Source organism: Sphaerodactylus townsendi, linkage group LG06, assembly GCF_021028975.2.
Source record: "Sphaerodactylus townsendi isolate TG3544 linkage group LG06, MPM_Stown_v2.3, whole genome shotgun sequence".
In the NCBI taxonomy this organism is placed as follows: domain Eukaryota; kingdom Metazoa; phylum Chordata; class Lepidosauria; order Squamata; family Sphaerodactylidae; genus Sphaerodactylus; species Sphaerodactylus townsendi.
The window spans coordinates 74,308,377-74,331,937 of NC_059430.1; the positions used below are offsets into that span (position 1 = coordinate 74,308,377).

General features: G+C 41.0%; 1 protein-coding gene across 2 annotated transcripts in view; it reads left to right on the top strand.

Moving 5' to 3' along the window:
* CPED1 (cadherin like and PC-esterase domain containing 1) overlaps nt 1-23,561 on the top strand; it is a 113,002-nt gene that overhangs the window by 12,757 nt on the left and 76,684 nt on the right. For both annotated transcript variants that reach the window (XM_048500466.1, XM_048500467.1), the window contains exons 3-4: nt 16,219-16,325; nt 20,580-20,655. In XM_048500466.1, the coding sequence (XP_048356423.1) occupies nt 16,219-16,325; nt 20,580-20,655 (183 nt within the window). The remainder of the gene's footprint in view (nt 1-16,218; nt 16,326-20,579; nt 20,656-23,561) is intronic.

Here is a 23,561-nt window from a genome sequence, read left to right on the forward strand (position 1 = left end):
ACCAGTGGGGATGCCAGCCTCCAGGTGGGGCCTGAGGATCTTCCAGAATTACAGGTCATCTTTGGATCACAGAGATCAGTTACCTTGGAGAAAATGAATGGTTGATGCTATGGCATTATACCCCACTGAGGTCTTCGTTCTTTCCAGGCTTCACCCCCAAATCTCCAAGAGTTTCCCAACCTAGATCTTGCAATCCTACTCCCCATTCCCCCACCAGTGGTATGTATGTGTTTTTTTATTTTGCACTCCTGTTTTCATTTCGGCTCAAGTCTGAAGCCATTTTGCAGCCTATAAGTAATAAAAGACTCTTTTTTTAAAAGACGAGCCACAAGGAGGAAGATTTCTTAGGTTGCAGAAAGGCTCCTTGGAGTATGGTTGGATCCACTACAATATATGTTATTAATGAATTTTCCATGGCTGTAATGCCTTGTTTCTGTCAGGCGGATCCTGCAAGCTCACTATTTGTCATCAAACTTCAAATGGCTGGCAGTTCCTTGAAACTTCTGGAAGCAAGACTGGACATTGTTCAGTGTTGCGTAATGTGGCATAACTCTGCAGTATAACTCCCAGTCAAGTAATGGGAAATAACAGCACACATTGCTTGAGCACTCTAGCAATTACCCTGAACGCGGTGATTAAACTACAGAGTTCAGGAGAGATTGCTAGATTGTTCTAGTGATTCCTGAATCACTTCTGGTTATGCAAGTAGAAGTGACTTGCAACATTACTTTTGTCCAAGCTTTTTCTGCTGCTGTCCAGTGTAGCAGCAGGAAACCAAAGCTGGTTGCCCCCTAACCACAATGCCCTGGACCCCACTAATACCATACATTAGCAGAATGTCAGTTTGCACCTCTAAAACGAGATAGGAAAAGTTGTTTAAGATAGGAATGGGGCAATGACGGCAAGAGTAGGGAAGGTACATGATACTAAACTGTTTAAGCCTGTTGGGATAACCATGCTTGGTTTTGTGTTGTATTTTGTGGTTAAATAGCATCTGCAATCATTGTGACGAATACAATGCTTTATTTAATGTTGGGTTGGATCAAGCAGAAAATGTTGATCTCAAAGTCCTATATGGTTTAGGACCAGCATTCCTGAAAAACCACCTATTCCTTTATGAACCTGTCCAACACTACAGTTATTTCCAGAGGTCCTGCTTTGGATGCACTACCTTCAGTGAATACGTGGGTGGCCCCATGAGAGAAGGCCTTCTTGGTCATGGTATCAAAGCTCTAGAACTCTCTCCCCAGACAGAATTGTCTATTGTCATCTTCTGCCAGCAGCTGAACATTTTTGAAGTGTGTTTGGCATTCCCCCAGTTTGGCATTCCCTCAGTGATCCAATTCCCTCAATTGATCTCATCCAATGTTTTAATTGTTCTTTTCATGTCTTTGTGCATGCTTTTAATTCGCTTTATGAAGTATGTGTTTTTGGAAGGGTCAGTTTTAATGGTTTTACAATATGATTTTATCATGTATGTTTTAAACTGTTAGCCACTTTGGTGGCCGTTGTGAGGACAGAAAGGTGGGATATAGAGATCTCCTGCAAGCAGTAATGTAAACAAAAGACTCTGGTAGCTACTTGACCAAGTCAGCCTTATTCCTTACTTGTGCAAGATAGTGTGTGATCAATTTTTGGATTTAAAAGGAGAATCTGGGCTCCCTAGCTTAAACACCATTGAAAGTGATGCTGTTTGGGGGTGGATTCCAGCATCACAGCAACTGCCCACGGGGGGTGGGGGGTGGGTGCAAAACTCAGATTTTGTACCGGGCTCCATTTTCCCAATCTACGCCTCTGGCGGCAGAGGGGGGGGGGGCGGAGAACGTGGACCACTGTTCTCCCTTCCCTCCTGCCACCACTACAAAAGCTATGGTTGTTTTACAATTAAGATTAACTTATTTCCAGGCAAGTGGCTGTTGAGAAGAGACTGGAGGCAAGGAGAAGGCCAGGGAAAGAGTGCCTTCCTTGGTCTGTCCCTGAACCCAGTCTTCTCCTGGCTACAGCACTGCTCATGCAGAAGTAAATTAAGCTTAATTTTAAATCAACCAGGGGCTCTTTTTTTGCAGCAATGGCAGTGGTGGCCAAGGTGCTCCCAGCAACTGGCACCTGGGGCAAGAGCCCTCCCTTGCCTCATGCTCATTGTGACCTTGTCATCAATAAGTTTAGAAATGTGTAATTTTAATTAGGACTGCACTGTTAATCTTTTTAACCAAATACACTAGTGAACTACACAGTTCACAGTTTTAGATAACACCGATACATGTTTTCAGGCCTTACATTCCAACCCCCTTCCCCATCAAGAAATTAGAACTTTACAAGATGTCTTTTAAGTGCTTTCTGTCAATATCCAGATGTACCTGTAACTTTCCCCATAAAAGAATTATATCAGAAACTTTCAACAGATGTCATTTTTAAAGAAAAAATCCCGCTGCTAATTCTATTACATGTGTTTAAGTGTTTTGCAGCTTGATCTGCTTCCCAGCCTTTTAGAATAAGCTTTTCAAATAAATTCAAGAAGTGAAGTAACTTGCTTACATACCAGACCTATGATCTTTCTTGAAAACAGATGGAGAAAGATTATTTCTCCCCTTGCTAGGCTACACTTTTGTATGTTTTTTTAACTGTGATACTTGATGTATTAGTTTCTGAAGACATATAGTTTATGTTGTATATAGTGGCACAAGCCCCTGCTGCTGTTAGAAATGTAACCAAGCACTTTGGATTTGGCAAGTGAATACACATTACTTTAAAAAGCAAAATAGAGCTTTACTGGAAAAATTAGAGAGATGGTTAAAAACAACAGAACTACAATTTGGCAATGATAGGTACACAGAAAATAGTTAACTCACTGCATATTCACAGAAGTCCTATACAACATAGTAGTTGGTCTTATAGCCTCACTGCCAAGCATAAGCAAAGTTCTCTCTGACAGCAAAGGGTGAGTGGGACAGGAGTGCTTAGCTGTTACATGTTGACTCTTTTTGGAAAATGCTGGCCTTTTTGGAAAACCCTGGTGACCCCTGCCAACCAATCCTGGGACTGTCCTGATCAAACCTTCTAGGCTTAGGGAACCTGCGGCTCTCCAGATGTTCAGGAACTACAATTCCCATCAGCCCCTACCAGCATGGCCAATTGGCCATGCTGACAGAGGCTGATGGGAATTGTAGTTCCTGAACATCTGGAGAGCCGCAGGTTCCCTACCCCTGGCTTAGAGCAAGTTGCCCCCTCCCAATTGGAATGAGTAGTTTACCCATCCCTCCCCTGCAGCTAGAAGCTTCTCCAGCTGTAGTGAATGTTCTTAATTAAAATTGGCCTGGGAAAGTGTCCTTGAGAAAGATGAGCAGTTACCAAGCAACACCTTGCACCTGGCCGAACTTGCGGCTAGTTAGGTCCAGAAGATTCTCTTAAGATGGGTACTTTCTTGACATTGCATTATAACATTTTTTCTGGTAGAACTATTCTAAACTATTATTCAAAAAAACTCCTTTGGAGGCAGTACCTAAAATGTTTAGGCAATATAGGCTAATACATATGAAATGAAAATAGTCAGATAAACAGACTAAAGTTCCTTGTCCTTGCCAGTTTTAATTTAGTAGCTTCTGAACAATTTTCTTCAGGTTTTCAAAAGTCTTAGAGCTTCATGTTCCTCTCCAAGTTAAGATGGATATTGTGAAGATTTGTAGGAAGCTGGCTCTGAAGCAAAGGACAAGGCTAATGACATAATTGGAAAAAATGAAATGTTTTTTACCCTCCCTTCTGTTCCTAAATTCTTCTTAGCTCTAAGGCAAATTATTTTCCATGTAGTCTTTCACTTCATGGCCTAATCCTAAGAACATCTTGTTAATTTGAGCCACTTTACATTAAGACAGTGATTGTAACTAGGTCTACTCAGAATCCCACTCAGCAGGACTTGCTCCCATGAAAGTAATCTGTATATAAATGACTAAGGGAGCAGTCCTAAGCAATTCTGGTCATATGCAAGCCTCATTTTATTCAATGGGTCTTAATCTAAGAGAAGTGTCTTTAGGATTGTCCTGTAATTGTCCTGTAAGGATTGTCCTGTAATTGTCTGTAGGATTGTCCTGTAAGATCAATGGGTCTTAATCTAAGAGAAGTGTCTTTAGGATTGTCCTGTAAAGCAGGAAATCAGATAGCAAGAGGTGCATGAGTAGGGCCATTTATTCATGCAGTGTTTACCTCATGGCTGTGTGCTTCACAGTGGGTTTTCCCTGCAGTTTTCTGTTTCAAACACCAGTAAGCCAATCTGTCCTTTTGTCTGTCCTCCACTTCCTTGTTCTATCCATGTCAGGGAAAAACTGCTGTTGTGTGGGCGGGAAAAACTGGAAGGAGTGAAGAAACTTGAAGAAAGCAAAATACATGCTAATTTCCTTCACTTTCCCTGCGAAAGCAGGAGGGGGAGAGAAATTCACATTTTGCTAGGTTTCAAAAACCATGGGGCTTCTCTGACCTGAATTGTGGTAAGTTTGGGAGGGGGAAAACCATGTGTGCAACCAAGAATCTGACTGAAGGAAATGTATGCTCACTATGGGGCAGACCACAAGTGTCTAAATGAACACACTTCACATTGTTCAAGTGAATACAGAGCTATAGGTCAAGGCTATGGTTCAGTGGCCGAGTATCTCTTTGGTGCACAGAAGATACAAAGTTCAATCCTGAGCAACTCCAATTCAATGGATCAGGTAGCAGGTAATATGACAGTTCTCCGCTAGAGTCCCTGGAAAGCTGCTAGTCAGGCTAGGCCAGTGGTTCTCAACCTTTCTAATGCCGTGACCCTTTAATATAGTTCCTCATACTATGGCGACCCCTAACCCTAACATTTATCGATTTTACAGATGGAGAACACTGATGCAGAGAGTCTTAGGCGACCCCTGTGAAAGGGTCGTTCGACCCCCAAAGGTGTCATGACCCACAGGTTGAGAACCACTGGGCTAGACAATATGGACCTTCATAGAAAAATGGTGTGGGAGTCAGTAGAAGATAGCTTCATGTGTTCAGTTCCCATAAATGAAAAAAGAGATCCCAACTCTTGTGGTGGTATTTCAGATTATTTCTTCACTGGGGCTTTTGGCGGGGGGGGGGGGCTTCTACCTCTCTTCACCATAACTTCCCCTTTTTTCTGGCAACATTATAAACATATAATATATGATTCATTGATAAACCTTCCTCTTTTTATGAACAAAGACTTGTATGAGTGTTTATGAATGGCACAGAAGTCAATCTCAGAATCCAATGGGGAGCATAAATTCCCTATGTAGTTCTTGGCACAGCACTGCTATTGTGGTCATCTGCAGCTGGTGCAGGGAAAAGAATCAGAAGTGGCCTATTTTAGGACCATGAAAATTATAGTAAGTCACAGACTAAACATACTCAGTAAAATGTCTACTTTCCAAAACAATACAACTACTACTGTGAGCTACAGTATCAAGACAGTGATTTTTTTAAAAAAAACTCTTTTTTGTCCTTATTCTATGTCAGTGTTGTTAGCAGTGCTTAGACTTCTGGGTGTCTCCATTTATTCCCTGAAATCTTTTACAAATGCTACAAAGAGGTTAGAAAAGATTCAGAAAAGGCAAAGACAAAAAAGGATAGAAAATTCAAAACATATTGGTAAATCTTAAAATTAATTAATTTTGATATTTATACCATTCTTTACTTCCCAAACTAGTGTTGGCAGCTATGGGTTGGGAAATACCCAGAGATTTTGGGGATGGAATCTGGGGAAGGTGGAGCTCAGGGAAGGGAGGGATTTAAATGGATGATAATGTCCTAGAGTCCACTTTTCCCAGAGCAGCTATTTTCTCCAGGTAAACTTATCTTTGTTGTCTGGCAATGAGTTGTAATCCCCAGGGGATCTCCAATCACTACTTGGAGGTTCGCAACCCTAATAAGGACCCAAAGCAACTTACATAGTTCTCTTATTTTATCTTTACAGCAGCAGTGTTGTGAAGTAGCTAAGGCGAGATAATGTGATAGGCTTAAGGTCATTCAGAGAGATTCTATGATAGAATGATTCTATGATAAAATGGAGGGTTGAACCTGGATCTCCTAGATCAGTGATTCCCAACCAGGGTTCCGTGGTACCCTAGGGTGCCGTGAGCATGTCCCAGGGGTACCGCGGCCACACTACCAGCCCCCCTCAGTTTTGCGGTGTCTCCTGGTAGCCCCAGCAAGAATATGGAGCTGGCCCAGGGGGCAGAGCCTGCCACAAGGTCAGCAGCCACTTCCCACCCCCGTGCTTCCCTTCACCCTGGGAGGGGAAGGTAGGGGGGGTGGCAAGCAGAGGAACTGGGAAGGGAAGATGGGGGGGGGGAGGATGGCAGGGGTACCATGATATATGAAGAGTGAGGTCAAGGGTACCGTGACATCGAAAAGGTTTGAAAAACACTGTCCTAGATCCTTGTCGGATGCTTTAAAACCTCCATATCCTGGTGGTTCTACATAGTAAGCCTCAGAAAAATAATTTCAAGAAGTGGTATGAGTGCCACTAACGAAGAACTGAGAAAAGATAGAACTACTAAACACCTTTTTTTTTGCCTAGGTCTTCTCCCAAAAGGAAAACAGTGCTCAAACAGGGAAAAATGGAACAGAAGATACAGTAGGGGAAGTTTAGCACCAAATAAATAAAGAGGTCATACAGGAATACCTTTGTCAAGATTGGCTGGAAAACTCCACAAACAATTTAGACCCTTGGTGCAAATGGAGAAGGTCCCGTTTAGCCTGTTCACCCATATGGGGGTTCTCAAATTGATGGAGGAGGGCAGTGATGAACCTGGGGAGGGTGTTGAGTTCCCCCGCTGCATGGCAGAATAGCTCTATGTACCATTCGGCTGCGTCCCCTTCCAACGCAGCCCCGACATCGTGAACATGTTCCAATTCATTGTGATGGTGTTGGCGATAGTCATGCATGTGAGAATCCACTTGAATGAAAAAAAATGGGAGCTTCTTGGAGGTACCGTCAAAGCAGACAGAGAGCTTAGGACGAGCCCCAACAAGAGGCATTACAGGAGCCTGTACTGGAGGAGGCGCTGGGACTGGAACCTGAAGCAATGGAGCAGGTGGCTGTACTGGAGGTTGAGCCATTTGCTGGAGTGGCAGAACAGACGGGGGATGACCCGCCGGAGTGGGCTGCAAAGGCGGGCGAGGGACCAGCTGAACAGGTCGGGTAGCCAGAGTAGGCTGCTGGGGCGGTTGAGGCATCTGCTGAGGCAGTGGACACTGACGTTGGTTCACCGGGTCATATAGGAAAATATATTTGTGTAGCTTGGATTCGGTCTCAACCGCGCAGGTCTGCATCCATTCCAGGCGATCTTAAATAATTTGAAGACAGAGTTCCAAGTCCTCCTCCTTGTGTCTCCGGTCTGAGGACCTCACAGAAGAAGTGTCAGAATCTGAGGAAGTCTTCACCAGCCCCGTGATCCAATAAGGCCGAGGACGCTCGACTTTAGGTTCATCCACTTTTCCCTCAACTTCAATGGTACTATAGATAGTAGTTTTCAGCCAAGCACCCCCAGGTCAATCACGGGAAAAGCAGACACTCGCTTGTTTGTAATCTGTGGAACGTTGTGGGGCAGAGATCCTTAGGTCTGATGGTCGGGAACCATTGTAATCTGGGAGCCGTTGAGATGTGGCAGGTCCTAGGCTCAAAGAATGATAAGCACTCTAATCCATGAGCTGCCGAGGAGCAGCAGCCCCAAGGTCCGAGATATGGAATTCATTGCCCGCGTCACCCCCACCGGGGTCGGGCAATTTGTAATTCACTGGCAAGGTAGCTGCACATCGCTCCCATGGTGCATCATGATCCCAGTCTGACAGGATGTCCTGCCCAGGCTCAGACCAGGTTATCGGGTAGCACCCAAAGGAGTCACGGCTTGGGCCCTGCGCTGCTGTTTGCCATGAGGGACCAAACTGCAGCCAGCGAGCAGCCTGAGTTCTAGCCAGGACGTTCTGAGGAGTGGTCTCAGATAACAGAGGGGCCATCGGTTCAGCATCAGCATCAGTGAACCTCAAGGTCCTTTCCAACTCCTCAGCATCACAGTCCAACAAAGAACGTTCAGTGTGAGACATCTCCGATGGTGGGAGCTGCCCCACAGTCAGGAGGTGCCCTGAAAGTCCTTGATAAAAGGCGGTGAAAGCAGGCAACAATTTTGCAATTTCATCCAGAGATGGCCACATGGAGTATGAGATGAAAAGGGAGAGCTGTCTTAATGTCAAGATACCCTTGACCAGACAACAAGACACTTGTAGAATCACAAAGATTTCTTTATTGCAGGCATAAATCAGATCAAGTGCAGTTTCGGGCAGAGCTGCGAATCATATAAGCAAAACTTCCCACTCCCCCTTCCATCCAGATAGCGGGCAACAGAGTGAAAGTAGCTTTGGGAAAGTGGCCTTCACTAGAGAGACTGGCGCCAGGGAAAGCAGATAAAACACCTGGCGTTTGGCAGGCAGCGAGTGAGCAAGCAGAGGAATTCACACAGAACAAAACCCACAAAATCCAGGCCTGACAACCTTACTGTAAATAAATTCAAACCTCCAGGGCCTAATGAACTATATCCCAGGGTATTAAAAACACTGGCAGAAGTAATCTTGCTATAATCTTTGAGAATTCCTGAAGAATAGGAAAAGTCCCAGAAGACTGGAGGAGGTCTAATGTTGTCCTCATCTTCAAAAAGGGGGAAAATAGAGAACCTAAATGCCCAGTCAGCCTGACATCAATTCCAGGAAAGATTGTAGAGCAGTTCATTAACCAGACAGTCTGTAAGCTCTTAGAAGGGAATGCCATGGTCCCTAAAAGTCAACATGAGTTTCTCAAAAACAAATCATGCCACACTAATTGTATCTCTTTTTTGATAGAGTGACAAGTTTGATATATGCAGGAAATGCTGTGGATGTGACTTCAGTAAGGCCTTTGACAAGGTCCCCCATGACATTCTTGCAAGCAAGCTAGTAAAACATGGGCTAGATGATGAAGAAGAGTTTGGATTTATATCCCTCCTTTCTCTCCTGTAGGAAACTCAAAGGGGCTTACAATCTCCTTCCCCCCCAAACAAACACCCTGTGAGGAAAAAACAGGTGGTGCCTAAAAGCAGCACCTCCAACCCAGTGCTGTTTGCACGGCGCCGCCTCATTGCAGAGGTAGCAGCTGTGTGAACAGCGCCCCTGGAATGGTGTTTTTACCATTCGAGGGGTGCTGTTTTTGGTTCGTGCAGAGTGGGCCTTGGATAATGGAAAAGAGGCATGCTAATCAGATTTGCAGATGACACCAAATTAGCAGGGATAGCTGATACCCCACAGGACAGAATCAGAATTAAAAATGACCTGGACAGATTAGAGAGATGGGCCAAAACTAACAAAATGAATTTCAGCAGAGATAAATGTAAGATATTATACTTAGGCAGAAAAAAATGAAATACACAGATATAAGATGGGTGACACCTGGCTTGACAACAGTACATGTGAACAGGATCTGGGAACCTTAATAGACCACAAACTGAACATGAGTCAGCAGTGTGATGTGGCAGCCAAGAAAGTCAATGCAATTCTGGGCTGCATCAATAGGAGTATAGTGTCTAGATCGAGGAACATAATAGTACCACTTTATTCTGCATTGGTCAGATTTCACCTGAAATGTAGTGTCCAGTTCTGGGTGCTGTAATTCAAGAAGGATATTGACAAACTGGAACAGATCCAGAGGAGGGTGACCAAAATGGTAAAAGGTCTGGATTCCATTCCCTATGAGGAATGGCTTAGGGAGCTAGATATGTCTTGTCTGGAGAAGAGAAGGTTGACAGGATAGCCATGTTTAAATAGTTGAAGGAATGTCATGTTGAAGATGAAGCAAGCTTGTTTTCTGCTGCTCCAAAGACTAGGACAAGAAGTAATGGATTCAAGGTGCATGAAAAGAGATTCCACCTAAACATTAAAAAGAACTTCTCAACAGTGAGGGCTTTTCGACAATGGAATACACTGCCTTGGAGTGTGGGAGAGTCACCTTCTTTGGAGGTTTTTAAACAGAGTCTGGAGGGCCATCTGTCAAGGGTGCTTTGATTGCATATTCCTGCATGGCAGGAGGCTGGACTTGATGACCCTTGTGGTCTCTTTATTCCCCTCCCCATTTTTATTTCACATTTTTCTGCAAACTTGGAATGTTTTTCAGGTTTGTAGAAACATCTCTCTTGCTCATTCACAGCTCACTGGATTTGAATACCATCAGATTTGCCAACTTCATTAGAATCTAACATAAGAAAGCTTTCTTCATTCAAGGACAACTGACTAAAGAACAAATTGTCTGGTGGGCTTGGGATGAAGCTGCAAGATCTCCTTCAGTGAAGGTAGCCATTATGGAACTTTCCCCCTCAAGTTTTTAAAAAGTAATCTTTCAGTTGGAAGAGAAAGGTAATTTCCAGTGGCAGCTAGGAAACTAATTCTTGTTGAATGCAAGCTATACAAGTGTTCCGTCATTTTAGAAAAAATTACTAATGAAAATGAAAGCATGAGGGGAAATGCTAGTGTATTCAGTTAACATCTGGTTACCATTTTCTGATGAAAGAACCCACCTATTCAAGTGAATGAAAGATGTTTATAAAAATAAATAAAACACTGGGTCTTTTGTTCTTTCCATTACTGGTGGTTGGGGAGGTTTAAAGGAAATATTATGAATCAAGAGGTAACAAGAAACTCAGTTTTTATAAATACACAACTTTGAAAAATTTAAGTAAATTGAATTCAAGTTCAAGCAGCATAAACAATCCAACAGAGAAAAGGTTAAATAAACATGACTAGGGACCACATTGATGCTAATTCAAGCACAAAATTCCTTGAGACTTTAATAACCTTGTTTTAATTCTTGCTAAAGAAACATAGTAAAAATGAATCACAGAATAAAAGTATTATGAAATACATTTATTAAAATGTGCATTCACCCTTGCCATATTTTCCCTTAAAAATAGGATGCAACCACCACATATATGTACAAAACATCATTTCTCAATTTGAAACATACATTGTATGCATTTTTTTTTTGGTTTGGTAAGCAAAATGGACATTTCCATTGCATCCTTTAGTCCTGTTGTTTGGCAAAACACTTCCATTTAAGATCAAATTTATAGAGTTGTGATTTTGATTTTTTTAAAAGTTTAACAAGATTTGAATATTTAGTTTAGAATGTTTGAAGTTATTTGTTTTGATTTCCTGTGAAAAGTTTGTGAAACTTAAGTATGGTGGAGTAACAAGGAAGGAGATCTGATTTCAAGATAAAACGAACCAAGTATAAACATGGGATACTTCCATGAATGGACACAGCCATGCAAAATAACTTTATCACAGTAAAATCAAATGCATATTTTTAAAAAGTTGCACAAAAGAGGTTTTTCTGACATTAGTTTCCAGTCCTAAATCCTTTAATGAATCTAACCAGCTGGAGGTTTAAGAATGGAAATGGACATCTGATAGCACATCCTGCTGAAAGCAAAAACAAGCATTTGCATTAGAATGCACAATCCAATACTCATTTGGTTTAGGCTTGCAAGGATATCTGAGTTTGTATCTGAGACAAAGGGATGGAAAATGTCATAGAAATGCCTTGGATTTCACTAATTTCCCTACTGTAGCAATTTCTTCTGAGAGCCAGTGTGATATAGTGATTAAAAGCAGGTGGACTATAATCTCGAGAATTGGGTTTGATTCCTTGCTCTTTTACATGAACAACAGCCTCTGCTGAATTGAGTTTGTTTTCCCCTCCTACACATGAAGCCTGCTGGGTAACCTTGGGCTAGTTACAATTCTCTCAGATGTAGCAAAGCAGTGAATATTCAGTCATACCTATTCCTACAGTATTGGAGGGAAGTAAAGTTCCTGAGAACCCATAGTATATGAGGAGAATTTCAGAGTGGGCCTGACAAGAGCTAAGGAGAGACCTGAGCATGGAACTTTAACCAGTGATGGTTTTAGAGGGATTCTAAGGGCTGCATACAATGCAATGAGAGGTTTTGTACCTACAGGCCAGAGCTGCTTTTTTGTCTTATAATGATCTGGCATAGTCTCATTGGATGTCAAGGATTTTTTCCACAGTAAAGAATAGTTCAGAGAACCTGGCTCAGAACGTGCCCTGACGTATGCATCCAGTGTTTAGGAAGTAGGCCTTGGAATGCCAGTACACATTCTAAGAACACCTGTGGCTTCATCCAAAGTGCCAAGGCTCAGCACACTAGAAAAACATCATGAAGTGTCTGGATTTCTGTGATCTGTTTGCTCTTTCTTGGTATGGTATGTTTGTCATTAAAGAAGAGTTGCCATGTATTTTTCTCCTCATTATGGATGTTATTCATGGCATCTTACTAGTGCAGTTTGCCATTTATTTGTTTTCTAAAAATTATCCTTATTCCTCTGTGCATAAAAGCATCAAAGAATTTTCAATATAACATTGCTTGGTGTCTGACATCCTGATTCAAAAACCAACTAAAGCCAAAGTATCTGGCTTTAATGCTGTGATTCTGTTCCAGTAACCATAGAGCGCCCCTCCAAATGCAAAGAGCTTTCTGCCTACAGAACATAACATGGGAACATAATGGCATAAATTAAATTGTAGATTAGCTTGGTAACCTCATCAAGTATGTTTTCCCTTCATACCCTAGTTTGCAGAATATAAATTACACAAAGAGTCTTAAACTTCAAAGAACAGATGGCACTAATCAGCTGTTTTATCCACTATCAGTTGTACAAAAATATTGCATTCTTAAAAACCAGCCTTCAGAAGTCATACAGTTTACTTGGCCAGAAGCTGTGAAAATGGCTTGCATGGAGCTATGCTAACAACTGGCACAAACCTGCTAATAAATAATCATTAAACAGAACTTCTTCCTCTCCTTAGAAAATTGTTGTCATAAACAGAAACAGTCCCGCACAGCTTCTTTCTCATTGCAATAATCAAATTGAAGTTGGTCTCATTCCCAGAATTTTGTTTCCAGCCAACATCCTGGTTGAGTTGCTGTGTGACCTGAAACAACAAAAGCCTAGTCTGCTGTTGTGCAGAATTAAATGAAGGTTTTCATAGTATGAAGGAAAACATTGGTGGTGAAAAGTACTGTCAAATTGCAGCTGAGTTATGGTGACCCTGCAGGATTTTCAGAACAAGCGACAAACAGAGGAGACTTAACATTGCCTCCCTCTGTGTAGCAGCCCAGACCTTTCATGGTGGCAGTGGCATACCACCAATGGGGCAGGGGGGCCTTGATGCCCTGAGCACACACTGCAGCAGGGGGCATAGAGGGGGCATTTCGGGGTGGAGGCAATGGTGGGATTCAGCCTATTTGCACCTATTCGGTAGAACCGGTAGCTAATTTTTTGTCTAATTCAGAGAATGGTTGTAATCCCACCACTGAGTCCTTTCAGAACCGGTTGTTAAATTATTTAAATCCTACCACTGGGCGGAGGCGGGCAGTACTGCAGCAGGGGCACAGGGCGCATGTGTGCCCTGGGCGTAGTGACCCCTTGCTTCACCCCTGCATGGGGATCTCCCATCCAAGTACTGGCCAGGGCTTAGTTTCTGAGATCTGATGAGATTGGGCTAGCCTGGGGTATCCAGCTAAGGGCAGGCAAACATTATCATCTGCTAATATGCATGTTACATTGCTATTAAAGATATTGCTGCAGGGCTGGCTGAACAGTAGCTCAATTATAGGTTTGTTTATCATTTTTTTAACCACTGTTCCTCTAAGAAGCTCAGGATGTACATTCAGTGCCATTTTAAGCAGATACAGCCTTTTAAGTTAGCTGGCATTTCTCCTGCTCCCAGTTTGCCCTTACAACATCACTGTGGTGTAATGGTTAGACCGAGTGTGAAACTAGGATCTGAAATGACCCAGGTTTAAAGTCGTACCCTTCTGTGGAAGTTTGCCAGTCACTCTGACATAGCCTAACTTATCTCACCAGTTGGCTGTTGTGAGAATAAAATGGATGAAGGAAAGCTGATGTTGTATGCTACTTTGGGTCCCCATCGAGGAGAAAAACAGGGTATAAATAACTAAATAAAGAACCCAGGGAGAGGATTCCCAGCTGACCAAAGATTTGAACTCTAGTGTGACCCACTATCCATTATGCCTCACTATTAATAACTGGTAGGAAGTTTTTAAGACTGTTGTCAAAAATATATGTCACGAAATCCATTCAATGAATTCATTAAAAAAAATAAAAAGTATATTTTATGCAACAACTTCTTCAAAGAAATTCTTTCCTCAGTCTTCAAATGTTAATGTAGTTCCTGGGGTTGTTTTCAAGCCAGTCTATCCTGCTGGTTTTCTGCTTTGGTGTCTCCATTAGTAAAATATTATCTCCAAAAGTTCTTCAGATGAAAAAAAGTTTGTCAATTCTATGCCAACTAATTATTTATCTATCAATACTTAATAGTCCTTAAACAATCCAAATGGAAAGTACAATATATGAAAATAATATAATTTTATTTTCATCTGCTATCTTGGTAAAAGTTTTGATCTATGTAAGAATAAAAGGCTAACCTTTTATTTCCATAACCATGCTCAAGGCTCAGTTCATATCAGAACCTATGCTATCTGAAATGATTCAGGAGGGGGTTGCAGGAACTTATGTGTATTGATAGAGCTGTACTAAAATTTCCCCACTGGGGCCACTTCAGAACAGGAAAAGTGTGGTGAGATTTAAACCTTTCCCTTGGGTTTAATTTTGAATTGGCTTGATAATCTCTGCAAGATAATTGGGAGCTGAAGGAACTGGAATATCTGGTTGGACTCTGAGATCCCATTTATAAATATTCGGCTTAACTTGTACCGCAGGCCACCAAGAATATGAATACTTGGAAACAGATCCTATGAAGTACTATTAATATGGGGGTGGATGAGAAAGGGGTAAAGATCCTAGCACCAGCTGATGTACAGGGCTGAGCCCCACCTATTTCTTTTGCTTAATGTAGCTGCAGTTCTAGCCTTCAACAAGAACAAAATGGGGCTGAACCAACCATCTCTCAATGGATTCAAAGGGCCCAACTGTCAGGAGGCCTGTTATTATGGGGATTTTGCTATTGCTGCTTTCTGTATGCTGGGGGTGGTTAATTGCATTTCTAACTGACTTTCAACTGTCTTCTGTATGATGTTATAGTGTACCAGGTGCTGCTCAAGGTCAGTGCCTGGCCATTTCTACTGTTATCTCTTTCACAGTTCCTTTTGGGCATGCTTTCCCAGGATGGGGGGTGCAAGCTACTTTAACTACTGGGTTTTGCACGGGCAAACCTCAGTTCTGGCATGACCAGAGAAGATCCTCAATACTCAATAAACTACTGTTCTTATACATGAGTTTGTTTCAGTTTTTGGGATTCTGACTCCAACAGAATAGCACTTTTTCCAAGTGATGTCACTTGGGCTGTGTGGTTTCGTATAAGGCTATGTCATGCTTCCGACTGAAAAGAAAGAGTAATTGTTGTTCGGAGCCTCTGAGAAAGGTGTAGTCACAATGATACTTGGCTTAAGAATCAATTAAAGTTCTAGCCATGCTAGTAAAAAAATGAAATACAGAGATAGGTCACTAGGGACCAAGTGAGAAATTCGCTCTCCTATGCCATGAGCATAGCCAGTTTTACTATGAGGATTCTGATTGCATAGTAAAAGAAATGAACCTATCACTGGCTGGCTGTTTTTGTGTTAAATCTTGGTAGTTTTTTTAATGTGAGTATATTCTTTTTCTGCCATATTGACATTTGGGTAGCCAACAAAAGACTCTGGAAAAGGTATTTTGTGAATAAATATATTTAATATATTTGTGCGTCCAAATAGAATTATGTATGACAGAACAAAAAAAGCAGAATTGCCTCTCATTTCTAAATAAACCAATTCCTCTCTGTTTTGCTCTGCATGTTAGTGCAAGTACATTATATAACTCCTAGACGTAAAACACCCAAAATATGGTATCACTTCAAGCACCACTACAATTTCACATTATTTCTCCAGTGGATGAAGGACTCTTAAGAATACAGAATTCTAACTGTAGTTCTCACTGTTACTTACATAAACTACTGTTCTTATACATGAGTTTGTTTCAGTTTTTGGGATTCTGACACCAACAGAATAGCCCCAGTTCATGTTTTTCTGGAATGCCCCAGTTCACGTTTTTCTCAGACTAGAATGTCTTCATAATTCTTTTTCATTGTGCATCTCTTTCTTTTATTTTTTACAGATGAATTAAACTCCTGGGAACTTATGATTTGCTTGTCCTCCAGCAAAGCTGAATATGAAAACTGCTTAGCTACATTGGACTCACATCAGACAATGTTATTGCAGAAGGTATGGTTCCAAAGAGTCATGGTTATTGGCATTGCCTTAAATCACAAGTCCCCAATGTTGTTGCATCTGTAGGCTCTTTTGGAATTTTGAACACAGGTTGTGGGCCCCATAAGAAAATGGCTACCATGGGGTTTGAGACCAATCACAAAATATAAGGAGGTTCTACATTGGATGCAACTGTTTCCAAATGGACTCCCTGTAGATGGAAAAATAATGCCTCCTAGGCTCTTCTGAAGCATCTGGATTGGTTCTTCACTTTGGGAAAGAAGCAATCGGGTGCCAGGAAAAACACTGGAGGACACATACAATGTTAGGAACCATTGCCTTAAGTAATTATCAATTTAAAAAATATTGGACTTTTTGATTTAGATATTTATTTCACAGCTCTACCATGCACATTACTTGATGCCAACATTAAGATATATTTTCACTCTTACTACATCTACTACAAGTGTGTGTTAATTGTTAGAAAATGGAACACATCCATTGCATGCATAAGGTCCCAGATTCAATCGCCAGAATTTAATGGTTTTTGGTTTTTAGGCTTATGACCTTGGAATGCTGCTGTTGGTCAGAATAGGCAACACAGCAGGATAAACCAATGGTCTGTACATGAGACATTATGAATCATTTGGGTCAGGGATTGTTCCGCTGGGAAGACCTTTGTGTAGCTTTCCATTAAATGAAAAAGCAGCTTCAGTAATTAGTAACTTATGTGAGGAAAGCATCTTGAACAGAGAGTGTTACTTTATTAAACAGACTTTATTCGGTTTAATCCTCTTTCTGGGGCTGCTACTAAAGGAATGAGAGATCTGGTCATAGGTTTTAAATGTCTTGACCAGTCCTGCTCTCAGTATAAGTTAACCCAGGCCTTTCTGTGTGCAGTTCTAGTTGTCCCTGGTTAAATTATAATAGGGAAAGATCATTGAACCAGAGACTCTGGAGGATCAGGGCCAACTGGTTGTAGGGCCAGTTGGTGGCAATTTGGCCTGTGTCTTGAGCTCAAAGTGTGCCTCACATTTAGACACAAGAATTTTTTGGCATTTGGCAAGTTTCTCAACTTGTTTTTATGGGCATCATGCCTTGTCATTTTTAATTTTGACTAGGCGCCTCAAGAACTAGAAATGATCATTTCTCTCTGCACCTCTGAAGGGCCAGTTAGTGGCCATATCTTGTCAGACTATTATTTATTTTTGTTTAGAAAAACTTTACACTGCTTCTCCAGGAACCTGTCCAAATTAAAAAATAACAGAAACAAAACATTAAAAGATATTAATTAAAATCCAGCATAGTAATATCTATGGAGACAACATCTAAAGTGAACTATAACTGAATAATCTTAAGTGCTGTACTGAAGAAACCAAAAACTCTAAACCTCTGTGCCAAACTCTTATGTAATTAGTGTATATATTTCTCTTGCCTTCTGCCTTATTTGCATCATCTATCCATCTCCAAGTTTATATTCCTCAATTTCCCATCTACTCTGTTTAAAAAAATCTGTGTTACTTTTAAAGTGTACTTCTGCCTCAGAATATTTATTTTAGTGTGCCTTAGTGCGGGATGTGCCAGGAAAGGAAAATAAAAGTCAGAGGGCATCCCTCACATTCAGGCTGTGTCACAGGGCTCAGGGAAAGCACTTCCTACCTTCCAATACCATCATTCTGAAGGGGAAAAGGCAGGAAAAAGGCAGGAAAAATTGACAGGACAAGTAAGTGATCAGTTCCATGCCTGAAGAAGATAAGAAGGTGTGTGTGTGGGGGGGGGGGGGGGGGGCTTCGTCGCAACATCCCACAAATTATGTGCTGCTACTACTGTATCATATATTATGTGCTACTACTACTGTATCTTATATTATTTTGCTGTACACCACCCTGAGCCCTTGGGGGGAGGGAAGCTAATAAATGTAAAGATATTTAAAGAATAAAAAGGGCCTGTTTCTGGTTGCCACCAGCCTCACCTGTGGAGGCAAGAGCAGAGAGACCAAGGTGTGTATGGCAGATCTTAACTGGCAGACACTGGGCTAGATGTGGCAATATCTGACTTGGTATAAAGTGGTTTTGTGGAAAGTCGAAGATGTGCTTAGTTCTGTCTGATGCTAACTGAAAAGTCAGTGTGATGCCACAACCAACCAATTTCCTTCCTTCCTTCCCTCCCTCCCGCCTGCCCGCCCGCACAAATCACCTAAAACATTTGCAAAACATCTTGATCCCACCCCCCCTATCACGATGTTTGTCCACACTCACCACCTTGAAATGATTCATGGTCACTTTGAGGTAGTCCCCCCCCCCTTTTTGGGTTATTTGTAGAATTGATGCTTCATTGCTTCAATGCTTCTTGGCTGCAATTCTCTGTAGCTATGTGTATTTGATGGTTTGAAGATTTACCCACCCACCCCCCAGGAGAAAAATCACAGAAATTATGAATAAAGAAGCGATAGGTAACTAGGTATGTTCAAGGATGCAATAAAATGGCACCAAGGAAAACATTCAGGGATGGCACCGAGGCATGAAAAATGGCAACAGGAAAGCTGAAACCTTTTAAATATGCCCACACAGTGATGGAAGATGTCTTGAAAATATTTCAACAAATAATTGTTTTAAAAGGGGATTCAAATAAAACATTTCCAGGCTGTAAATAAAATGTTTGTAGAACCAAAAGGGGAAAAAACAATGTGGAACTCCACAAAGGAAACATTTTATTTCCTGCCTTAAAAGGTTTTAAAAGGTTTGTGCAAAAAATGTTCTTTCTTTCTTTCTTTCTTTCTTTCTTTCTTTCTTTCTTTCTTTCTTTCTTTCTTTCTTTCTTTCTTTCTTTCTTTCTTTCTTTCTTTCTTTCTTTCCTCTCCAAAATTAGCTCCCAGATGGCTTTCAACTGTTTTGTTGTGAGTCATTTTGTTGTTACCTCAAGTGAATCTCTGTAGTTATGCCACCCACAACTGGAATTCAGCTGTCACACATTGCAGGAAAATATAGAATTCCAAAGAAATTTACACAAGTGTCTCATTGAGTGAAGAATGCTTGGCAATAATACAAAACATAGTGTGGAACATACACTCAGCATTTTAAAGGGAACACGGGCCAGTTCTTCTTAGTGTTAAGTGGGAGTCATATATTTTCTTTTCCTGAACAGGCTTGGCTTAATAATTTTGTTTTCTTCGTGCCCTTTTACAAAAATCTTTCCTAGATTTATGTGGTCAGGATTGTCAGAAGCTACACCCATGAAAAGCAAATGACAATCAGTAATGTTTTTGAATGAATGCCAGAGAGGGAAAGAGAGACTGTACATTTCAAAATCGTAGTCAATATTTCCCTTCTTCTGAACTTGAAATAGTTTGGTTCTGGTGGGTTTTCTAGGCTTTGTGGCCGTGGTCTGGTGGATTTTGTTCCTAACGTTTCGCCTGCATCTGTGGCTGGCATCTTCAGAGGTGTATCACAGAGAAAAGTCTGTTTCACACTGTGTCTAAGTGAGAAGGGAAAGTTTAGTGGGGTATATTGTCCATGTCCCAGGGTGGGGAACCAATCATTAAGCGTTTGGGTGGAACTTGCTACGCAAAGGTGTGGTTGAGTGCACTGTATTGCGGGTGGGGTTATTAGTCCATATTTTAAGTACTGGGAGCCAGGCTTTGTTAATTTTTAACATCTCTTCTTTCTTATTGAAGTTGTCCTGGTGTTTGTGAATTTCAATGGCCTCCCTGTGCAGTCTAACATAGTAAGCTTCTGAATTGTTCAGTGTTCTCAAATAAAATATTCTGTCCAGTTTTGTTTAACACATGTTCTGCAACTGCAGATTTTTCAGGATGGTTAAGCTGACAGTGTCTTTCGTGTTCCTTAATATGGGTCCGAATGCTGCGTTTTGTGGTTCCTATGTAGACCTTTCCACAGCTACAGGGTATGTGATATACTCCTGCAGAAGTTGGGTGTGTGTGTGTGTGTGTTTCTTTTGTCCTTTGCTGAGCGTAGCATTTGTGTATTTTCCTGGTGGGTTTGAAGATGGTCTGTAGGTAATGCTTTTTCATCAGTTTCCCTATTTGATCTGTGATTCCCTTGATGTATGGTAGAAATATTTTTCCGGTGTATTTTTCTGTGGCATCACACTGTGTGATTGAACAGTGTGGAGGCTATTTATTTCCTGTACATCTTCTCTCTCTTTATCCTAGTTCTTCCCACAGTTTACCAGCATCTTGGCACAGGCTGAATGAAAATGAATGCTAAGTTTAAGAAGGAAAATAACCACAATTTTTCTCATTATTTTTAGGCAAATGTTCTCCCTCAAATAGGACATCTCCTTTGCAGAAAAGAAGGACTATGCCAGATACTGAGAACATTTCCAGGTAAAAATTCTGATTTTCTTCCACAAATTACTTCATGAGATCAACTTTGACTTCTGTATACTGGCATACAACTGAATAAAAATGCTGACATGAAAATCTGTTTTATAGATAATTATTATGGAGAAAGAATGAAAGTAGTGTACTGGTTCATTTTCCTGCCTAACTTAATGTGGTCCAATTGAGTTTTTGCATTATGCAATTATACTAGTACATTGGGGACAGAAAGGGGAGTAACTGGACAAAATGAGATAACTGCTATTTGCAAAAGAATTTTTGGCACATTTGCTTCTGATATTAGCCAATTCCCTATAAATGTGAGAATTGAAAGGACAATTGAAAGGACAATTATCAATTTTCAGCCTGAGTTGGGAGTCAACCCAGAAACATCTGAAATAATAACAAAAATGCCTGTAAATATGAGTGACATACTTTGTGAAGCTACACATGATGTCAGATCTTCTGATGCATACTTTAGCTGCAAAAAGTAGTTGCAACAAATGATATTGATTCGGGTATTATAGAGGGGATTTTTTTTAAAGGGCCTAGTTAACTTCACTGTGTATACCTGTTCCACTCCCACATGAGGGCACAAAAGAACCTAGGGCAACCATTTTTTAAATCAGGCAATCAACAAAGGATCAGGGTTAATCCCTTTTTCTTTTTCACTGTCAAAACTTCACCTATCTCACCCCTCCAGTGACCTTTTCCAGCTAAATTACATCTAGGAAATCTTTTTTTTTTGTAACTGATGCTTTTATTGTAACACACCCTGAGACTGCAGTATATGCCAGGGAATAAATCTAAATAAATAAATAAATAAATATGGATTCCTATCATCATGTGTACTAGGATAGCTGTCTCTTCCAGAGAGAACCTCTGCATAATATCTTTATTCAGCATTGCATATTGATATTGTCATGCCTATACATTCCACTTTTGTTACCGGATTAACAGTGCAATCCTAAACAGTGTTACACTCTTCTAAGTCTATTGATTTTGAAAGGGTGATAATTCTAGTGGCCTCAGATTTAGAATTAGACAGTGTCTTCAAGAAAATGAGGGGAGCATTGTTCAGTGGTAAAAAAAATCTAAAATAAAATAAAGTTACAACAAAAACAGAAGGAAAATGTGAGAGTTCTGCCTTAGTCTTATTTATTTATGCTGCCTTTCCAAGCACTTAGGGTCCTCAAGATGTTGAGCAAAATCAAGTAAAAACAAGTTACAAGCATACATAGATATACACAAAACAAAATGATTAAAGCAACTGTAGACACATGAATAGGAAGGAAGGTCAATGAAAATCAGTGAGGGAACAGCAGACAAAATAAAAAGTATTCAGCCTCTTCTGGAAGGCAATGATAGAAGGAGATAGTCAGATTTCCCTGGGGAAGGAATTCCATAATTTGGTGCCATGACTGAGAGTCTTTTCTCAGGTAGCCAATCATCTTGTTACCCGAAGTGGTGAATGTCTCCCCATTTTAGAATGGGGAATTAGCAAGAGCAGACTCTTGGTTTCACAAAAGGTCAGGCAAGATCGAGACCTTGATTACCTATTTATACAGAAATCAGCTTTTGCAAGAAACTTGCAGGAGAGTGAATAAAGTTTATCAATTTTTGTTAAGGGATATTGGGGATACACAAGCAAACAATAACCAAAGCAGTAGAACACACATACAGTGCTAGGGCATAAGTAGTTGTGAGGGGATAGATCTGGAATAGATGAGAGAGTTGGGGAAATAAGGATTATAATCGCTTGATTTTGGAACAGAATGGTCTGATGAGCACAGCTGAGGAAGAATAATGCATTGTGCAACAATATCACAGATAGAGAGGTGTCCAGAGATATTGAACACTGGCTACTGGAAGAAAAAAGGACCCTCAAGATTATGCAGAGTGACCCTTAATTTCCGGGGACAGGAGACAGACCCTTAATGATTGGGTTGTTGATCTAATGGGTTGAGGTATCAGCTTGATGTTCCAAGCTCAGGAGTGCCTCCAAGGGGGGAGGTAGCTGATAAAATTACAGCTAAGGGACAATGACAATGCAAATGAGGTGGTCATTAAAGGTATTAGTCAGAGGAAATAGCATTGAGTTAGAATAACAGTGGACAGGCAAGCACATTAACACATCCATTGTCTTCACAGGGGTGTATAGTCCAGAACTGGAGATGGGAATGCTTCCCAGGGCAGTCATTGTGTTCACTTAATTCAGAAAGGGTGTGCGAGAGGCATTATACAAGGATAATTTGAAGGGGGACAAGTCCAGACATGGTTCTTTTTCCTTGTGGGTACACTGAGCCAATGTAAAGAATGGGTTCGCCATTTTGGCACTGCATTGCTAGACACCCAAAGGATTGGCAGAGATGGGTAGCAACACCACTGTCCTTCAAACAGGGTTCCCTAGCCCACCATAGATTGGTTTGGCAACAATCTGGTTTCAGTTGGTAGTGGCACCCAAAGCAAGGTTTCTGATGATGACCATAGAGGCTGGGTAGGTTCATATGGGAGTACATAGTCTGTTAAGTCCTGTAAATAAAGTCAGATGAACACTGAATGGTCTGCTGTCACAGAATCAGTGTCTAACTATAAAAGGTTATAGATTCCTCAAGGGTGTATCTTTCACAGTCACACAGAATGACATTTTAAAATCTAAATAAAGCACCTTTCTATTGTTTTACTGTCTTCGCTCTTCATCAGGATATCCTCTTCATTGTCTGCTGGGCCAGTTTGATTTCTTCTTTTCTGGAAGAATTTTCTAATTTAATGTTACTAATTTAATGTTCCATGTGAATTTTAAGGCTAAACCTCACTTTTCTGTTTACAGCCAGCTGAATGCTCTCTCTATATTTTTGAATTATTGTGAAGAAACAATTTTGCCAGGAGCAAATTTATTTTCATTCCATTCT